This window comes from Ursus americanus, chromosome 4 (assembly GCF_024610735.1).
Source record: "Ursus americanus isolate L20-20 chromosome 4, mUrsAme1.1.p, whole genome shotgun sequence".
Lineage (NCBI taxonomy): Eukaryota > Metazoa > Chordata > Mammalia > Carnivora > Ursidae > Ursus > Ursus americanus.
The window spans coordinates 20,609,373-20,627,481 of NC_142130.1; the positions used below are offsets into that span (position 1 = coordinate 20,609,373).

The window sequence follows — 18,109 nt, forward strand, 5'->3', positions numbered from 1 at the left end:
CAAAATCAAGTAGGATTTGTAAGTGACAACAGTACCTCAAGTGCTTTTATAAATAGCAAAGCTATAGGTTCACAGCTATATGCGAACAGTATTTGTATTTCCCTGAGATCACAGTTTGAGTTCAAGGGCAGTGTGTGTGTGTGTGTTTCCTGAAGCCACTGATTGCAGAATGTGGTGAAGGCTAAGAAGAGAACATTTATCTGTTGATGTTCAGGTGAGCTTAGCTCCCTGCCCATTGCAGACTAGCTTTGGCAACTGGGTCCCTCAACCTCTCCTACAGTTTCCACCCCATCAGAGCCTCTGGGCCTCATTCTTTTTAGGTCCAGTAAAATAGAGGAGACACAGCCAAGCAGCTCAGAGCCCCCCCCCCCCCCCCCCCCGCCAACAAGTGGGTTTGGCTGCCAGTCCTTTCAAACTTGTGCCTCTCTTCTCCTGGAACCCACTTGCCTGAACCACGTGTTCCTTATCTCCCTTGCTTTTGAGAATGGAGTCATGCTCACAAACTCTAGGGACCATGATATCATTTTCTAGACCTGTTTCCTTAAACGACCTCCTCTTCCTCCTCCTAGCTCATCCTCTTCCTTCCAACAAGGGGAGCCCTGTTCTGTCACACAACGGGCTCCAGATCCAGTCAGCTGTGCCCTGCCTCAGTCCTCCGGCCCTTTGCCTCTGGCTCATCCGGCCCCCATCTGCCTCATCCCCCTGCTGGTGGGATGGGTTATGACAGCTACACAAACTAAATTTTCGATTCATTGTTTATTTGTGAATGGAAACTAGATTTTAAGAGTTTCCATCCCTGGCTAGTGCCTAGAAGCTTAAATCCTGATATGCTTATAAAGTTTCTCTAAATTACTTGAACTCTTTTCTTTCCCTAAAAGCTGATGACTGGCAGCTTTAAGTGCAGAACTCCGTATCATCTTAACAGCTGTAACTGTCTGCCAATCCATGCCGTTACTGAGATCCTATTTCTTGAGGGCCGGGCACTGGAGATTTTACAATTCACCTGCATATCTGGGGACATAAAAATCACATAGAATCCTTCCCTTGCCTTCATCTAGGTATTCTGAACTAGTCCTGATACTTGAGTCCTGCAGTTAGAACCAGATTTATAACAGAGATCCTAAATCCTCACTTTCCCAAAGTAGGGCTGATCCACTGATGGGCACAAAATTTGCTGATTGCTCTTATCAAAGGACTGCCATGACAAGGAACACTCTCTTTCCTAGGGGAGCTCTCTGCATATGCCATTGATGTTGTCATTGCATATCCTTCTTGGAAGTTCTTCCCTGCAATGATCTTGGGAAAATGATTTCTCCTATAGCTCATAAATGGTTTCTGAAGGCGATCTCAAAAAAGTCAAATATATAAGCAATGGCCACATCATTGACCCAAGAGCACAGCTTTCAAAACGACCACTGGGAGGGCAATAAAGACATGGATGTAACCTCATAACTTCATGTACATCTCATTTTTCTCTAACTTGATGAAAAGAAAACTTATGATGTTAACTAGTGGGCTGTTTACTGTTTTATTGAGTGTTTCTTGGTTGGGGGGAATTTGTCTTATTCATTGGTGTCCCCAAGTCTTGACAAACAGAACTCCTTGAATGTTTGCTAAATGGAACTAGATTAAATTGTTTCAGTTGAAAGCTTCATTAAGGTTATTAGTCTCAGGAGTAAGTACATCACTTGCTGTAATGTGTTCTAAATTTTCAGGAATACGTTTGTATTTTCCCATCCTGCTTTTCAGAGCAGGGAGCTGAACCTAACCTGACCCCAAGGCACAGAGCTTTTCACACACCGACATGTGTTTATATTTATCCTCAATGACCTAAGAATACATAGAAATCTCATTTGTAATGTTCCAAGTCTTTTTTTTAAATCACCTTGAACTTCAGCTTCTTCTAACCATAACTTTTCTATGAAAATTCAACTCACTATCAACTCTAATACCTCTAACTTCCCAAACTACTCAGAAGTACAAGCATGATCTGCCGCATCTGACATGAAATAAAACTCTGTAAAGAGATTTGAAATCATATGATGAAAATAAAACACATTGGGTAATGCAGTTACTATGTTGTTACCATTGTTGTTGGTTTTTAAGTACGGCACATGAAACAGAATCTCTTAATCTGTCTCCCTAATTTGGGGATTAGAATGAATTTCCAGTGAGCTCCTCTGAAAGCTCTATCTCCTAGAGTGAAAGGACAGACTCCATTCTTTGAGTCCAAATTGTGCCAGACTGATCCAAAAACCAAATAGAAGGGCTTCAAAGGATCCTGAAAACTAAGGTTCCAGGAAGGTGGGGCCTCAGGGACATGGACTCAAATCACAGTCTAAAAGACAAGAAGTATACGGTTCAAGAAGAGTCAGCCATTCCTGCAGTGGCCAGCGGTGGAGGGATGTTTACATTAAAAAAAAAAAAAACAAGTATTCCGAGTCTCTGGAAAACCCTTTCCACATTGCATTACAGGCATTGGACATGTGGAGGCCAGGCCACCGGCCTGTGCTGAAGGTACAATTCTGTCTGGCAATGACAGTTCTGGTCTGTCTGAATGCACCACCGTGCGGTACATATAAGAAATAGAGGTTTTGATGCGAGAAAAGTCTTTTGTCTCTTTCAAAGCAGATAAGTCTTCCCAGACCCATCTCCAAGTCCTGTCCGATAGAACAACATATGAGACACTCTTGGCAAGGAGCCGAAGGCTCTAATAGAAGAGAAAAAGAAAAGAAAAGAAAAAAAAAAGAAATAACTTTATTTCCTTGCCTTTCTGAGTGACTCCTTTAGCACACTTGTCAGAACAAAAAATAAGCCAGTTTTTGTTTCCTACTCAGAGACAGACAGCATGACAGAACGCCACCGACCTTGCAATGGAAAGAGCTGGGTTTGGACTCCTGGCTTAGCCTCTTACAATCAGAGTAAGCAGGGGCAAAGCCCTCAGCCTCTCTGAAACTCAGTTTCCTCACCTGTAAAACTGAAGAGATAATATCCAGTCACCGGGCCGTTATGATGGTTAAATGAATTGATAGACACAAGTGCCTGGCACAGAACCTGGCATGGGACAGGTGTGTCCTGAATGTTAAATATTCTTCTTCTTTCCTCCTGAGGTAGGTCACGCAAACATTCCTGGCTGGTCCCGAGTGTCCCAAAGCTGTGATTTCCAGGGAGCCCCCACGGAGAGCTGCGGGGAGCCCAGGTGTAGGGCCTGTAGCTCAAGCCCATCCTGCTGTCTTTAGTGGCACGAAGCCGGGCAACAGGTGCGGAGGTAGGTCTCCCGGCACCTGGTCCTGAGCCCCCGCGGCCCGGTGGCCCCGCCCTGCGCCCTCGCGAGTCACACCGACACTGCTCCGGGCACGATCCTCCTGATGTGGGTGTAAGACTTCCTGATGGTGACGCTGCCGTGGTGCGACACGCCCCGGGGCAGGACGCACTCCTCCGTCAGTTTCTGGGCCTCGGGGTCCCAGCACAGCACGGTGGCGATGACCTCGTTCTTCTCGTCCCGCCCCCCGGTGATGTAGAGCCGGTTGTTGCAGGGCGCGATGCCGCAGCTGGCCCTCTCGTGGCTGAGCTGGGTCACCAGGCACCAGCTGTCCTCCAGGGGGCTGTAGGCGTACAGCGCTCTCATGGCCCCTCCTGAAGAGGAAGGGAAACACGGTGGGCCTCTCACTGTTCTGGTTTTCTTCCCCTTTACCCACAAAAGTCCTACTTCTGGTAGGTCAAATCTACCACCTTGCCAATAGAAAGGGTAGATTCATGGCTCTCCGGAAAGCCCCAATGGTACAGGCGCAGTAAGTCTCACACTCTTCGCAGAGCCCTTGAAACTCTACAGCCAGGCCCTGATCAGGTGCTAAAGGACAATTGGCTTCACATGGTGCGAGAATGTACCCTAAGGCTGCTCCCTAGAAGAAATACCACCTGGTGCATCAGGTGCACTCAGCTCATCCCAGCTCTGCCGTGTTTTTATTGTAACCATAAGCCCTGAGACAGAGGTGGTTTTAAGGTATCAGAAGGAGCATGCCCATAAAGCACCTGCAGAAGGCCTGGTGCATACAAGCTATCAACACATGGCAGTGACTAGAGGCAGTGGCATCTCTTTGTAGACTGAGCATGACCTGGGACACCAGTCCAAGACACCATCTTAATTAAGATGAGCTTTGAAGTTATGAGACTGACCATACAGCTACAGGAAACCTGAAGCAAGGTAGAGAAGGGGTTTTTCCTTGATCTCTTCCTGTATTTTATTCTCCAGGAAGCCTTCTCTGATAAGCTGTTTGCTGGAGTTACATATTTTTGGCATCTCCTTAAATCAGTGACTCTCAATCGTGGCTGCCCAGGAAAATCACCTGCACATTAGAAATACCTTGCCCTGTTGGCCAGTGTCCTCCTTCTCATTCTGATATCATTGGTCTGGGGTAAGCTCCAGCTATGCACGTTTCTGTAAAAACTCCCTAGGTGATTCTTATGAGTAGTCAGGATTGAGATCCATCATCCCTAACAATTACATGCCAACTGTGGTCTGGCCAGCCAAGCTTTCCTTTGGGCTAAATGCAACTTTTCAGAGCCCCCAAAGCAAGTGGAAAGAGTAAAACTCCTATGAACACAAAATAAGAAATGATGATAGCTACCATTTATCGTTCACTTACCCATATATACTGTGCACATTTCAATTTCTGTACATTTGCTAATGTTTACAATACACTTTGTTCCTGTAGCAACTTCTGGCTATTCCACCGGGCCCCGCTGTCAGTCTGCTTTCTATGTCCCCTAAACGTGGGCTGTTTCTGCATCCAGGACTGCAGGATGAATTCCACCAAGGCCTGGACCAATCCCATCTTCTCTTCCTTTTCAACTTCACCCACAGGAAACCTTGAGTTCCCAGGACGGCCTTATCTGATATACCTGCAAGGCTGCATGGGTGGGGGGCCTCAGATAAATGAGATGCCATTCATTCACTTACCAACAACATAGATGCGGTCCCGGAAACTGACTGCGTTGATGCATTTAGCCTCCACTGGCATGGATGACTTTAAACTCCATTTATTAGTTGAAGGGTCATAACACTGAGTCTTGTCTGTGGCCAGTTTCCCATTGGGTCCGCCTCCAATCACATAGAGCTTCTTCTTATGGCTGGTGGCTGCGAAGGAACTGACGTGGACAAGAAGGGGCGCTGCCTGCAGAGGCACAGAGCACCGGGAGTGGCTGTCAGTCACACAGCTGCAGACTGCTCCCAGATTGCCAGAGAAGCTCACAGGACATAGGCAAGGAGCTAGGGGACACAAGCCTGGGCATCCTATGCCTGAAGTCACCAGGCCTGTGGGCTGGACTCCCTTTGAGATGCAGAGAGGTCAAAGCACACATTTCCCAACATCCGTACAGGCTCAGGACAGGCTAGAGCAGGCTGAATGATGGATGTTTCCAGCCTGTTTCTTCCAAAGTTCAGTTATCAGAGGAGGAAAGGTGTACGTAGGAATAAGTGTTTATACAGATGAAACCAGCCAATGTTGGAGCAAAATGCTTTCTCAAACGTGCATATTTATATTCACTCATGTATTCTTTCATTCGAAAAATATTTACTGAGTGCCTACTATGTGCCAGGCATTGTCCTTATTGCTTCTATCTAGGAAGAAAAGCTGGTATAAGGGTTTCAGGTGGCCATAGGTAAGCAGACTTCCACTCTGGGGCAAAATGAAGATTTGGGGATTAAGCCAGACTTGTGCTCCCACCCTGTGAACCCCACGGCACTCAAGGGGACTTCCCAGAGCCTCTTATCCATTGACATGGCCCTCTGGGGTCATGGAGCAACTCTGTAACAGGACTGACAAGTTGAGCAGATCTGGGGCACACCCCCGTAAATATTAAGGGCTATATAGCAGTTTTCAGGTTGACAGATATTGGCTGGATGCCATGACAACCTGGCTACCTTTGCTTGTGCCTCTGATGATCATGTTTTACAGTCCCCAAAGTGGAACATACTCTGACATATGATCTGATAAGAAGAAAGTTTGAAATTGGGCACAACCTGAAAATACAGGAAGTGAGATCACTTTATTATTATTATTATTATTATTATTATTATTATTATTATTATTATTGAGACACTTAACATGAGATCTACTCTTTTTAGCAAATTTTTTTCCCACGTCAGATGGGTAATGTGCCAAGGTCATAACAAGGTTTGAGGGAGGCACTTGTCACACAACAGTGTGAACCCGCAATCATCATGCTTATGAATTACGAAAGGATCTCTCTTAATATATTTTTAAGCATAAAATGCGGTACTATTATCTGTAGACAGATCTCCAGAGCTTATTCCCCTTGTGTAATTGAAACTCTATGCCCACTGATTAGCAATGATATACACCTGAGGTTGAATTGCTACAGTCTTGCAAGCAGCATGTAAATGGTTCATCATCAATAGGCAAGTAAGTAAGAGTTAACCTCTAAACACTACCAAATGATTCTGACTCAGTAAACAGTGTAGTAAAGGGATCCCTGTATGCCCACTGTGGAGACAACAGGTGGCATATGAGGAGACAGAGACTCTGAGCTAAGATGTGCAGACTTGAATTTAGGTCAAAGCCTCCCCTCTACACCTGAGGTTCTTGCCCACACAGAGCTTCCCCACCTGGAAGGAAGTTATTTCTGTGACCTGATCAGCAATGCTGAAGCCATGGCTCCTTTTAGGAGGGAAGTTCAGAGCCGCCAACAATGCTCTCAGTGGGAGCAGAGAGATCAGAAAGCCATATGCCTACACGGGCATATACTTTTTTTTCAAGCTTTGAAGTAGTAATACAAAGTTACTCATAGAAATAAATCTCATATACCTCTGACCAGCAGTTATGGAAGGGGTCGTAGGTCTCCACATTGTTGATCCTCTGCAAGCCATCAAAACCTCCAATCACATAGACCTTGCCACCTAACACCACCATCTTATGCCTCCAGCGGCCTATGTTCAAATACTCAATTTGAATCCATTTGTTGATTGAAGAATTATATTTCCAAACATCGTGCTGTGTTTCTTTGCCACCTAGAAGAGATACAGAGCATTTAAGAAACCACCAGATGTGTCAGAAATGCAGTTTCTCCCATAATTTCCCACAGTCCTTAAGAGATCATGAAGGTGTGTGTGGTCTGGATGGGGAGACAGAGCCAACACAGGGGAATAGAGAGAGCCAGTGTAAGGCTGGGGTGAATTGTGCACCAGACTGTGTCATGTGTTACCTCTGTGCTGTGAGTTCAGAGAAGAGGTGGCTGAATGAGTTGGGTCCAGAGAAGTCTTCAGGGAAGTGGCACCCAAGTCCATGTGAGTGGGTAGGGGCCAGCAGGCACCTGGACTCAGTGTCTGTGCAGCCAAGGGGCAGGAAGTAAGGCAGGACAGGTAAGACTGAACCATTACGTGTGGGGATAATAGGGCCTTGACCGGCAGCCAAATTAGAAGGCACCTTAAGTTCTGTTTGCTTACTTATTTAGACAAATACAAACCTGTAAAAATCACCAAGAAATCTTACAAAATGGTCTCAGTTCAAATCTCCTATATATACAAAAAACATTAGGTGGGATTTGTCTTATTGTTAAATAATTTTTATTAAAAAAGAATGAGATGCTCACAATAGATAATTTGAGAATGAGCTGGTAAATATTTTTTTCAACACCACTCTCTTAATAAACAGAAAATACATAATTCAGTTAGGATGAGAGAATAAGACAAAGGAGAACTGATTTTTTTTGTGACTTTAATGAAATATTTTATCAGCCTTGTGTTTCCATTCCTCATCAGCACAGAGTACCACCAACTACTTAAAGCAAAAGATGTACTTTTCAGACTGATAACTATAGACTAGTAGGGCAATGCCTATCACTTATAATGCTCTGTATCCTGGGTAAGTGTTTCTCCAGGGTAGAGCCCAGAAGTGAGATCTCTAAGTCAAGGGCACACACGCTTTTTAATTTTTATAGGTGTTGCCAAAGCGCCTTCCACAGCTGTCCTGGTTGACCTTCCCCTGCCCTACCCACAGCATATTATTAAGAGTGTTTTTGGGGTTTGTTTCTTTTTACAGGCTGATGGAGAAAAATAATGTTATGGTTTGGTTTTTCCTGGCTGCTAGAGAGAGACTGAGCTTCTTCCTCTTCCATGATTTTTTTGTTCATATAGTTTAGCCATTTTCCCTTGGGTTGTACACCTTTTAGAGGTCTCTATTCAAAACAGGGTGTATGATATTGATCCCATTTAGGCAGTGTCAAAAGTTATAAAATAGGGGCTCCTGGGTGGCTCAGTTGGTTAAGTGTCCGACTCTTGATTTTGGCTCAGGTCATAATCTCAGGGTCATGAGACTGAGCCCCACCCATGTTGGGCTCTGCATTCAGTGGGGAGTCTGCTTGAGATTCTCTCCCTCTGCCCCTCCCCCCTCGCACACACAAGCATGCATTCTCCCTCTCAAATAAATAAATAAAATCTTTTTTTAAAAGTTATAAAATAACTATATGCTTTCAAAGAAATATATGTACACTGTCTTAAAAAGAAAAATCTATGATTTTTACTTCAAGATGTAAAGAAAGACCTGATTAAGTGGGAAGCATATCATGTGCCTAGATGAGAAGACAGGTTATTGCAAAGATGTCAACCCTCCCCAAGTTAATTAAGATACACTCAGTGCCTTCGGAACTTTTCAGGGAACTTGAAGAGATCATCCTAAATTTCACTTGGAAGAGTAAATTCAGAAAAAATTTCTAAGAAACTTTGAAAAAGAATGAATAAGAAGCCTTTCCCAGCAAATATCAAAATACACCAAAAAGCTATGATAATGAAAGCAGCGTGGTACTGGCATAAGATGAGACAAACTGACCAATGAAAAACAAGAATACAGAAGAGACTGAAAGATATAAAGATCATTAAATAAATGGTATTAGAACAACTGGCTATTTATTTGGAGAAAAATTAAGTTAGATCCTTCTTTCACATTACAGTTAAAATAAAATTCAAAAGTAAATGATATAAAAGTAACTGGAGAATATATAGGAGAAGAGGTTGATGATCCTGGAGTGGGGAGGGGCTTTCTAAGCATGACATGAAACATAGGATCACATAGGAAAGAAAGTTACTATATAAATATAAATCAAAGTTAAAAGAAAATCATAGTCTGAGGGAAATTATTTACAAAACAAATAGCAAAGGATATATAATAAAAGCTCCAAAAAATTAATAAAAAGACAAACAACCAATAGAAAAACAAAGGGTAGGAATAGATAATTTTTTTAAAATAAAGTGTTACCTAATAAATATATGAAAATATGCTAACATCACTAATGAATTAATTAATGAATTAAATATTCTAGGCTATTAAAAATGTAATTGATAATAACAAACATTAGCCAGGATGTAGAAAATGGGCACTGTCCTTCAACATTGGTTGAACTGTAAATTGGTACAAACTTTCTGGAGGACAATTTAGCAATATCTACAAAAATTCTAAATTGACATCTCTTATGATCACCTCCAGGAATCTCTCCAAACAGCAGCACAAGTTCATAAACCTATGTGTATTAAAATACCTATTGTGGGGCACCTGGGTGGCTCAGACGGGTGAGCGCCTGACTTCTGACTTCGACTCAGGTCATGATCTCAGGATCGTGGGTTCAAGCCCTGCATGGGGCTCCACACTCAGCGTGGAATCTGCTTGTCCCTCTCCATCCCCCACTGTTCCTCCCCCCACAAAGTAAATAAATAAAATCCTTTTAAAAATAAAAAAATAGGGGCGCCTGGGTGGCACAGCGGTTAAGCGTCTGCCTTCGGCTCAGGGCGTGATCCCGGCGTTGTGGGATCGAGTCCCACATCAGGCTCCTCCGCTGTGAGCCTGCTTCTTCCTCTCCCACTCCCCCTGCTTATGTTCCCTCTCTCACTGGCTGTCTCTATCTCTGTCGAATAAATAAAAAAAAAAATTAAAAAAAAATAAAATAAATAAAAAAATAAAATAAAATGCCTATTGCAGCACTTTTTCCAGCGGGAAAATAAAAGCTAAAAAAAATTGTGTTTCATTCATTCAACAGACTTAATCCATATGATAGATTCATTATATCAACATGTAATTATGTCCAAAATGGATTGTTAATTGAAGTACAAGTTTCTGTGATTTAACTGTGTGTAACAAGCATGACTTCATGTATTACTTGTATCATTTTTTAATAGACAACAACAAATCGAAATGAGGGGAAGGACGAGCTATAGAATAACATGTGTCGTGTATGTGACAAAGACTAACTATGATTGCCAAACCTGTCTTCCTCCTGCTCACACAGCTAAACTACATTTCCTAGCCCACCTGCATGGGCTCTGGCAGTGCAGGGCGGGGGGCATGTGGCTAGTTCTTGCCGATAGAATGTGAGCAGATTGATGCCTCCCATCCACGCTGAGGCTGTTATGAGCAGGCGTGCCTTCTCAACTCATCCAGTATCTCCTTCTTCCTGAAATGCATCGACCTTGAAGGCCACCAGGGGAAAATGGCAGCATCATCAGATGGAAGAAGCCTAGGTCTCTGAATGACTGAGTGAAGCAGGTCCACTCCCCCGACATACTATTGCAATAATTCATTGAGATTTAGCGTTTGTTACAGCAACTAGCATTACTTACTCTAAGCCAATATAAAATTATTTTTGTAAAAAAGTTAAAACATATAAGATTGCAATGGCACAGAGAAACTGCCATATTTTACTTCATACTCTCCATATTTGAATCTTCTACAACAATAAAAAAATATTTCTAAAGATAAATGAAAGTTATTACCTAATCTATGGTATTAACATACCCAGGGAAGAACTGACCTGCCCTTGATTTTGGATGTCAGTTCTGGGAAGAAGCTCTTCCCCAAACAAGTTCAGATTAGAAAAGCCTCCGAGAGAGGACAAGGGAGGCTTGTCTCCTCCCTTGGGGCCCCAAGAAGAGCTAGGTGGTTTTTGATGTCTTGGGGAGAGAATGGGACTCAGAGAACTTGGGTTGAGACCCTGCCTGACATTTACCAGTGTGTGACCTATCTTCAGATACATTCTATAATCCTTCAGAGACTGCATTTTCTCCATTTGTAACCTGGAGATTAAAATCACCTACCTTAAAGAGTTAATGTGAGAGACAAATGATTAAATACCACCAAAGTGTAAATTCATCTACTGTGCTGTAAAGATGGTAGAGACTTTGTCACTTAATAAATATTTATTAAGCATTTACTACTAGCCAGGCACAGTGCTAGGAACTGGCAATACAGTATTGACTCCCGTGGAATTTAAGGACTAATGGGAGTCAGGTGCAGTGTAACTGCAAATACGCAAATAACTTAGAAGTGAGAAATGACAAAGTACTGTGTGCTACTGGAGCGTCCAAAAATATGACAGTGTATTTGAGATGAGGGTTCAGGTTGGGTGTATTCCCAGTGTCTAGCTCAGTGTCCTACACCTCTAGCAAATATCAAATAAACTCCAGTATCACTTTCCTTCTTCCTTTTCCATGAAGGACCGGACCTGTCTGCCTGCTCCCCCAGATCATAGTACAATACTGCTCACAGGTTAGCGTCTATTAAGTAAGAATGTGCTTTCCAAGATAAGACCACCTGAGCTCCTGGTTTCCACGTGCTGACCCTGCCAGGGCTAGACCATCGCCATTCACAGTAATTCTTCTAAGTCGGTTGCCTGGCTCTCACTCAGGAAGTACATAGTGCCACTGGGGACTTGCTTTGGCATCATGTGGCTCCTGCTTACCTGAGATGTAGACCTCATTTTTTAATGTCACGCATGCAAATTCCACCCACTTCTTATTCTCACTCTCCAGCTCATGCTCCGTCATGGGGAGCTTGGCCACCTCCAGGCGGCTGCGCCGCAGGGGGTCCAGGCAGGTAACCTCCGCCACAAACCGTTCATCCTTCGTGCAGCCACCAATGATCATGAATACCTCAGACTGAAACTCATGCATCCTGGGCTTGGTGCGCTCCGAAATGATCTGGAAAACCAATGGGAGTACATAAAGGCAGGATGACATAGAGGTTCAGAGCCCAGGCTATGGAGCCAGACAGAGCAGAGCCCAGTTCCCAACTCTGCCACCAAGTGACCTCACTTTGAGCCTCAGCTCCATCATCTGTGTAACGGGGACTTTAGTGGTAACCACCTCATAGGTCTGTGGTGAGGATGAAATGGTATCACATACGTAGTGTGTCTGGCCTGCAAGGGGCCCGGTGTATAATAGATACTCAACAAAGTTTACCTACTGTTGTTTTCGCTGCTATCCTAAGAAGTCCAGGTCCATTTACCATCAAATGCACTTCACCCTTCCTGCCCAGTCTAAAGGCTTGAACCCTGGAATTTCATTTCCCGCCACCTTCCACCCCCTTATGGTTTCAATTTCTTAATGCTATCCCAGACTTTGCTCACCACCAGGCCTCTTCTGAAAGAGAAGTCCTGACAGTAGGCACACAAGAGCACTTAGAGACTTAGGGCACGGTGTGGCCAGGGACGTTGGAGGACTGGGTCCCAACATCAAAGATATGACCCTTCAGATCCTTAACAAGCAAAGAAATACACACCACAAACATTTGAGCCTAGCTGAAAAAACAGAGGTTTGAAAGTCAAAAACACTAGAATTTGGTCCTGGTTTCACCACCCGTGGCTATGTGACCTTGGAGAAGCAACACAATCTCCATAAATTCCTGTGATCACTTCCGTGTCATCAAGTCATTGTGAGCATTCATGCGGTTGTGATGTAGACAGATGAGCAGAGGACCTGGCATAGGCACAGCCCTTAACAGACAGGCATGGCAGTAGGAACAGCTAGAGATGTCATACTGGCATTATTAGGGAAAAGGGAGAGCTGCCCTCCTCCTGGTTCCATCTATCCCCTGGGCTCAGTGGGGAAGGTTCTGCAGGTGGGCTGTTGGGAGACAGCACCCATTTCCCAATGACCAAAGTATCCTGCAAGGTCAGACTGACCTCACACAGGCTTTGAAACTTCAATCTTGACCACCGATATGACAAGTTACAGTAGCAAAAACTGCCCCCTCAAGTGGTGAATCCAATCAATGGTCGCAGGTAAGCAGACCAGCCAACACCCAACCCCTACTTTTCTCTAAGAGACTTTGGTTTTCTGTACCAAAGAGACAGATACGGTAAATTTTGCACCCTCAATTCATGGCCATAAAGTGTGTCACAGGACTCTCTTTTGGAGGTTGGCAGAAAGAAGAGGGGGATGTGTGGGGCAATGGGCACAATCTGAGAACACTGACAGTGGAGAAGACAGCTGGGATAAGGGTTGGAGGGGTGGTCCTGGGAACTTGGAAGCATCATAAGAAACCAAGCTGGCAGGACAGGATCTGAGCAATGAACTGCCAGCTAAGACAAATTTTGCCACTCTGTGTTTTTCTTTCCCATTATCTGCCCTGCTTCATGCCCCTAAATCTCCCCTCTCCACAGTTGAAATGCAACCTTTAGCACTAATCGGGTCCTTTCAAAAGGGTTAGGGACTGTGGAGTAATGCTTAGAGGATAGCACTAGCCTCCTAGAATTGGTCCCTGAGTGACCTTTATTCCAGCTCTGAAAGCCAGGCCTCAGCCTTCCTCTGAAGCCCCCCATCTTCTTCACAGTGGCTGCCCTCCTGCCTCAATAGCCTGCTGGCCAGTAGGGGACTGGATCTTACTCCTGATTCTCAGCCTGGCACCCCATTTCTGAGTCCTGGGCTGTGGAAGACTCTGCTCCCATTGACTGAAACCCCTGCATTCCTAATCTGCTATCTGGATCCCCCCATAATATCTGTCCTTGATTTCCCACACCACCTCCCCATCCATTTACCCTTTAAGTCATTGGCATTATTCCCTTTGTCCTTTCCTTTAAGAAGCCATTCTTGACTTTCTACACATGTTCCCACAGTCCTGAATTTCCCCATCACAGCCCTTTTCCTACTTCCTTATAATTTACTAAAAGGTCCCTGATGACAGAAAAAGTCCTTATTCTCCAATGGATCCTCAGCACCAAGAACAGTGCTTGGCGGTTGTGGGATTCTATAAACATTTGCCAAATGAGTGAGTGAGTGAGTGAGTGAGTGAGTGAGTGAGTGAATGAATGAATGAGCTGGGTAACCCAGTACCCGATACAGACTTTTTCCCAGTCTAGATCACTGTTGTAACCAGCTTCCACAGCGGCTCCCAGCAATCCCCACCTCAAGGTATTCATATCTTCTGTTGTCCCCCCGACATTTCTCCAGGGTAGGCTTCTATGCCAGCAGAAGACAGCAGAGGCAACGGTCTACCACTGCTGAAATCAGGTTATAAAAAGCACTACAGCTTTCATCTTGATGGCTCTCTGTCTTTCTGGGGCCATTTGCTCTGGAAAAGCCAGCTGCTATGGAGAGGCCCACATGGCAAGAAACTGTGGCTTCCAGCCATCAGCCAGCAAGGAATTGACACCTGTCAACAATCCTGTGAGTGAGCCTGGAAGCTGATCCAACCTCCAACCCTGTTTGAGCTTTGAGATGACTGTAGCCCCTGCCAACAGCTTGACTACAGCTTCTTGAGAGACTCTGAGCCAGAACCACCCAACAAAACTATGCCTAGATTCCTGTGAGCTGTGAGATATAAAGGTTTGTTGTCTTAAACTATAAGGTTTGGGGGTAATTTGTTATACAGCAAAAGATAACTAATACTTAACCATCTAGTTGATGGATTTGCTGGGTATTAAGACCTGCCTTATCACTTGGCACCACAGAACTCCCAAGTGGTGGCACTATTATCAAACTGTAAATTCAGCTACATTTGACAAAATATTAACCCCAAAAGTGTGACAAGGGCCAGTCTTGAAGTCAGAGATGTGCAAGTTTGTTGCAGACACACAGAGTGTTTGCCAGTGAATCACATGCAACAATCAGTCCTAATCAGTTTCTTTTCAGATTGTTAAAAATAGAACAGACAGTTGCACCTTGCTGACTATTCATTAACAGGGCCTACACTAGCGGACCAATAGAAGTGATCGTGTTGCTTCAACAAAGCTGTCCTCAGGGTTGAGCCTCTGCCTCGCTCAGGAGTGAGCGACACCACACATGTCAGAGCAGCCTTTGGTATAAATCAAGGTGGTTGCTGGAAATTTAGGAGGCAATGAAATAAAGGGGAAACTATCTCTACCCCAAAAGACTTCTCTCAATAAAGGTACTAGCTACCACTCCTAAATCAAATGTAGATTGACACCTGCTTTTAGGGTTCTAAGATATCCCACTGTTGCCACCTCCACGAGCTTAGAGGAGGAATAAGGTTAAAAGAGGGAGATGATGAAAGGACAAGAAGGGTTTAAGTTTGGAAAAGGAAGGTTAAGGGGAGAAGCATGTTCAGACAGTGGCCTCTAGACTTCGACCACTATGATCTGGAGGAACCTAAGATCATTCAAGCAGTGAGCAGACAGGGAGTTTCAGGGAATGAACTGGAAATGAGACCCCAATTCGAAGATCACAGTGATCGGTTAGTTCAGTAACCCTGAGGAGAATTTAGGACAATAAAGCAGCAACCCTTGGACACAATGAAAAGAAAAATCTGGGACAACTGGGTGGCTCAGTCAGTTAAGTGTCTGCCTTTGGCTCAGGTTGTGATCCCAGGGTACTGGAATCGAGTCCCACATCGGGCTCCTTGCTCAGTGAAGAGCCTACATCTCCCTCTGCCTGCTGCTCCCCCTGCTTGTGCTCACTCTCTCTGAAAAACAAATAAATAAAATCTTTTTAAAAAAAGAGAGAGAGTGAAAAGAAAAAAGAAATCTTAGCTTCAGAGAAAGAAAATGCTTGGTTGTGAGAAATGGTGCACCATAAAGGAATTGAGAAAGAATGAGAACAGTCTTCATTTGTGGGGCCTTACCATGCACCAGACACTGTGCTGACCACATCTCATTCATTATCCTATTTAATTCTCAAAACAATTGTATCAGTTGGTAGGCATTATTATCTCCATGTTACAGGTCAGGACGGAGCTTTCAAGCAGTTAAGTAGCTTACCCAAGGTCACACTCTCTCGGTAAATTGTGTAGTTAAGATTAAAGCCCAGACCTGCCTAAATGCAAAGTCCAAGTCCTGCCATTGGAAACTCTTCCAGCTATCAGAATTCTCTCTTTTTCTAAATCCAAAATTCATAATGCCACTCTCCCCCACACTGCAAATACCAAAGTCAGAGCACATACTTCATAGCAGCAGTTTTGCAGAACGCATAGCAGAGATATTTTATATCAGCAGAAAACCTTTATCACCTGCATTTCAGGGACTTAGGAAACAGGAAGCAGACATAAAAGTAGCTAGAATATCGGAAGTGTAGTTGATCAAGACTCTGTACTTTGAATGCTGAACTGAGAGCAGCTGCAGAGACAGACACTGTCTGCAGTTTTATGAGGGCTTTGATACCCAGTCCTGAGCCATCTGCCAGCGACCCACACACCCAGCAGAAGGCAGCGCCCATATGGTTGCCTGGACTCCCTCCATCCATCTACTTATCACCGTTCATTCGCTTAGTGTCTTGGCTTCTCTGACAGACCATAAATTTCATAAGGCAGAGACTGTTTTTGTAGTGCCTGGTGCCATATCTGGCACACAGTTGGTGTTCAGAATTTATTTGCAAAAAATATATACATACGTAAAAGTACAGCTTATTAAAATATATGGGATGCTGTCAAAGGAGTACTTAGGGGGAGATTTATAGCATTACTGACGATACTAGAAAAAAAGGGGAGTTCTCAAATCAATGACTTCAGCTTCCGCTTAAAAAAAAATAAGAGAAAATTAAACCCAGAGTAAGCAGAAGAGAAAATAATCAAAATCAGAATACAAATAAATGAAATAAATCCTAAAAACAAATGAAACCAGAAGCTGTTTCTTTGAGAAAATTGATAAAATTGAAAAATCAGTCTCTAACCAGACTACTCAGGAAAAAAAAGAAGAGACATAACCTACCAAATCTGGAGTGAGGGATGTGACATCACTGTAGATTCTACAGATATTAAAAGGATAATAAAGGAATGCCGTGAGCAACTTTATGCCAGTAATTTCCACAACTTCTATGAAATGGGGGAATTCCTTGAAAGACACAAGCTACCAAAGTGCATTCTAGAAGAAATAGATAACCCTGTATCTGTTAAAGAAATACAATTTGTAGTTAAAAACCTCACAAAGAAAACTCCTGGGGCGCCTGGGAGGCTCAGTCGGTTGAGCGTCAGACTTGATTTCAGCTGGGGTCATGATCTCAGGGTTGTGAGATTGACATCAGGCTTCACGCTCAGTAAGGAATCTGCTTGTCCGTTTCCCTCCCAGACTTGCATTCTCTCTCTCTCTAAAATAAATAAATAAAACCTTAAAAAAAAAAAAAAACCCTCCTGATTCTGATAGTATCACTGGTAAATTCTACCAAACATTTAAGGATGTATTTGCAGAGTGAATCAGTGACAGCAAATCTGAGGACAACACAGAGCTAGAAAAGGACACACAGGAAAAGAAGGAGGCTCTAGGGGTCTCAGATAATTTCTAAACCACTTGGGGCTAGGATTTCTATCAATGGCCTAACGAAGGTTTGGGAGCCTCTTCCAGAACTATTGTACAATGGCATATAGGTGTGTGTATTCATGCATATAAACTTAACACACTGTCCCTATATTATTATTTTCTGATGGTTTTGTTCCTCTCCACTAAGCCTATTTTTGTCGTTACGAAGTTTTGAATAAAACATTTCTTCAGAAATTGTTAAGGAGAACCAGGTACATCCAAATGATATGTGTATTCATCATCTTGGTACCCACTTATACATTCAACAAACACTTACTAATCGCTTACTCTATACCAGGGATTCTCCTAAGGTCTGGAGATGAAAAGTCCAATAAGACATATTTCTGACCATAACAAGCTGCCAGAATGAGACATTTACAGATGAGGCGGTTGGTGCTACAACAGAGCAATGCACCAGGTGCTATGAGAGTGAGAGAGGTCTCTGAAGAAGGTGATGCTTTAACTTTTTGCAGCTGGAGTAGAAGTCAGCTGGATGGAGAGAGGAAAAAGGTACTTGAACAGCACCTGCATTACCTGCATTAGTGGATGAAAAAGCACATCCACTTTGGGGAACTGTAAG

At 43.7% G+C, this 18,109-nt stretch overlaps 1 protein-coding gene and 1 non-coding gene across 2 annotated transcripts in view; both read right to left on the minus strand.

Moving 5' to 3' along the window:
- Positions 1-2,739: 2,739 nt before the first annotated feature.
- KLHL6 (kelch like family member 6) overlaps positions 2,740-18,109 on the minus strand; it is a 51,800-nt gene continuing 36,430 nt past the window's right edge. The window contains exons 4-7 of the mRNA XM_045776641.2: positions 11,746-11,983; positions 6,828-7,030; positions 4,961-5,174; positions 2,740-3,636 (exon numbers count right to left, since the gene is read on the minus strand). Coding sequence (XP_045632597.2) covers positions 3,335-3,636; positions 4,961-5,174; positions 6,828-7,030; positions 11,746-11,983 — 957 coding nt within the window. The 3' untranslated portion in view covers positions 2,740-3,334. The remainder of the gene's footprint in view (positions 3,637-4,960; positions 5,175-6,827; positions 7,031-11,745; positions 11,984-18,109) is intronic.
- Positions 6,143-6,246, minus strand: LOC123778983 (small nucleolar RNA U13). Its single transcript, XR_006776049.1, has one exon. It is a non-coding gene; the product is annotated as a small nucleolar RNA U13 (small nucleolar RNA).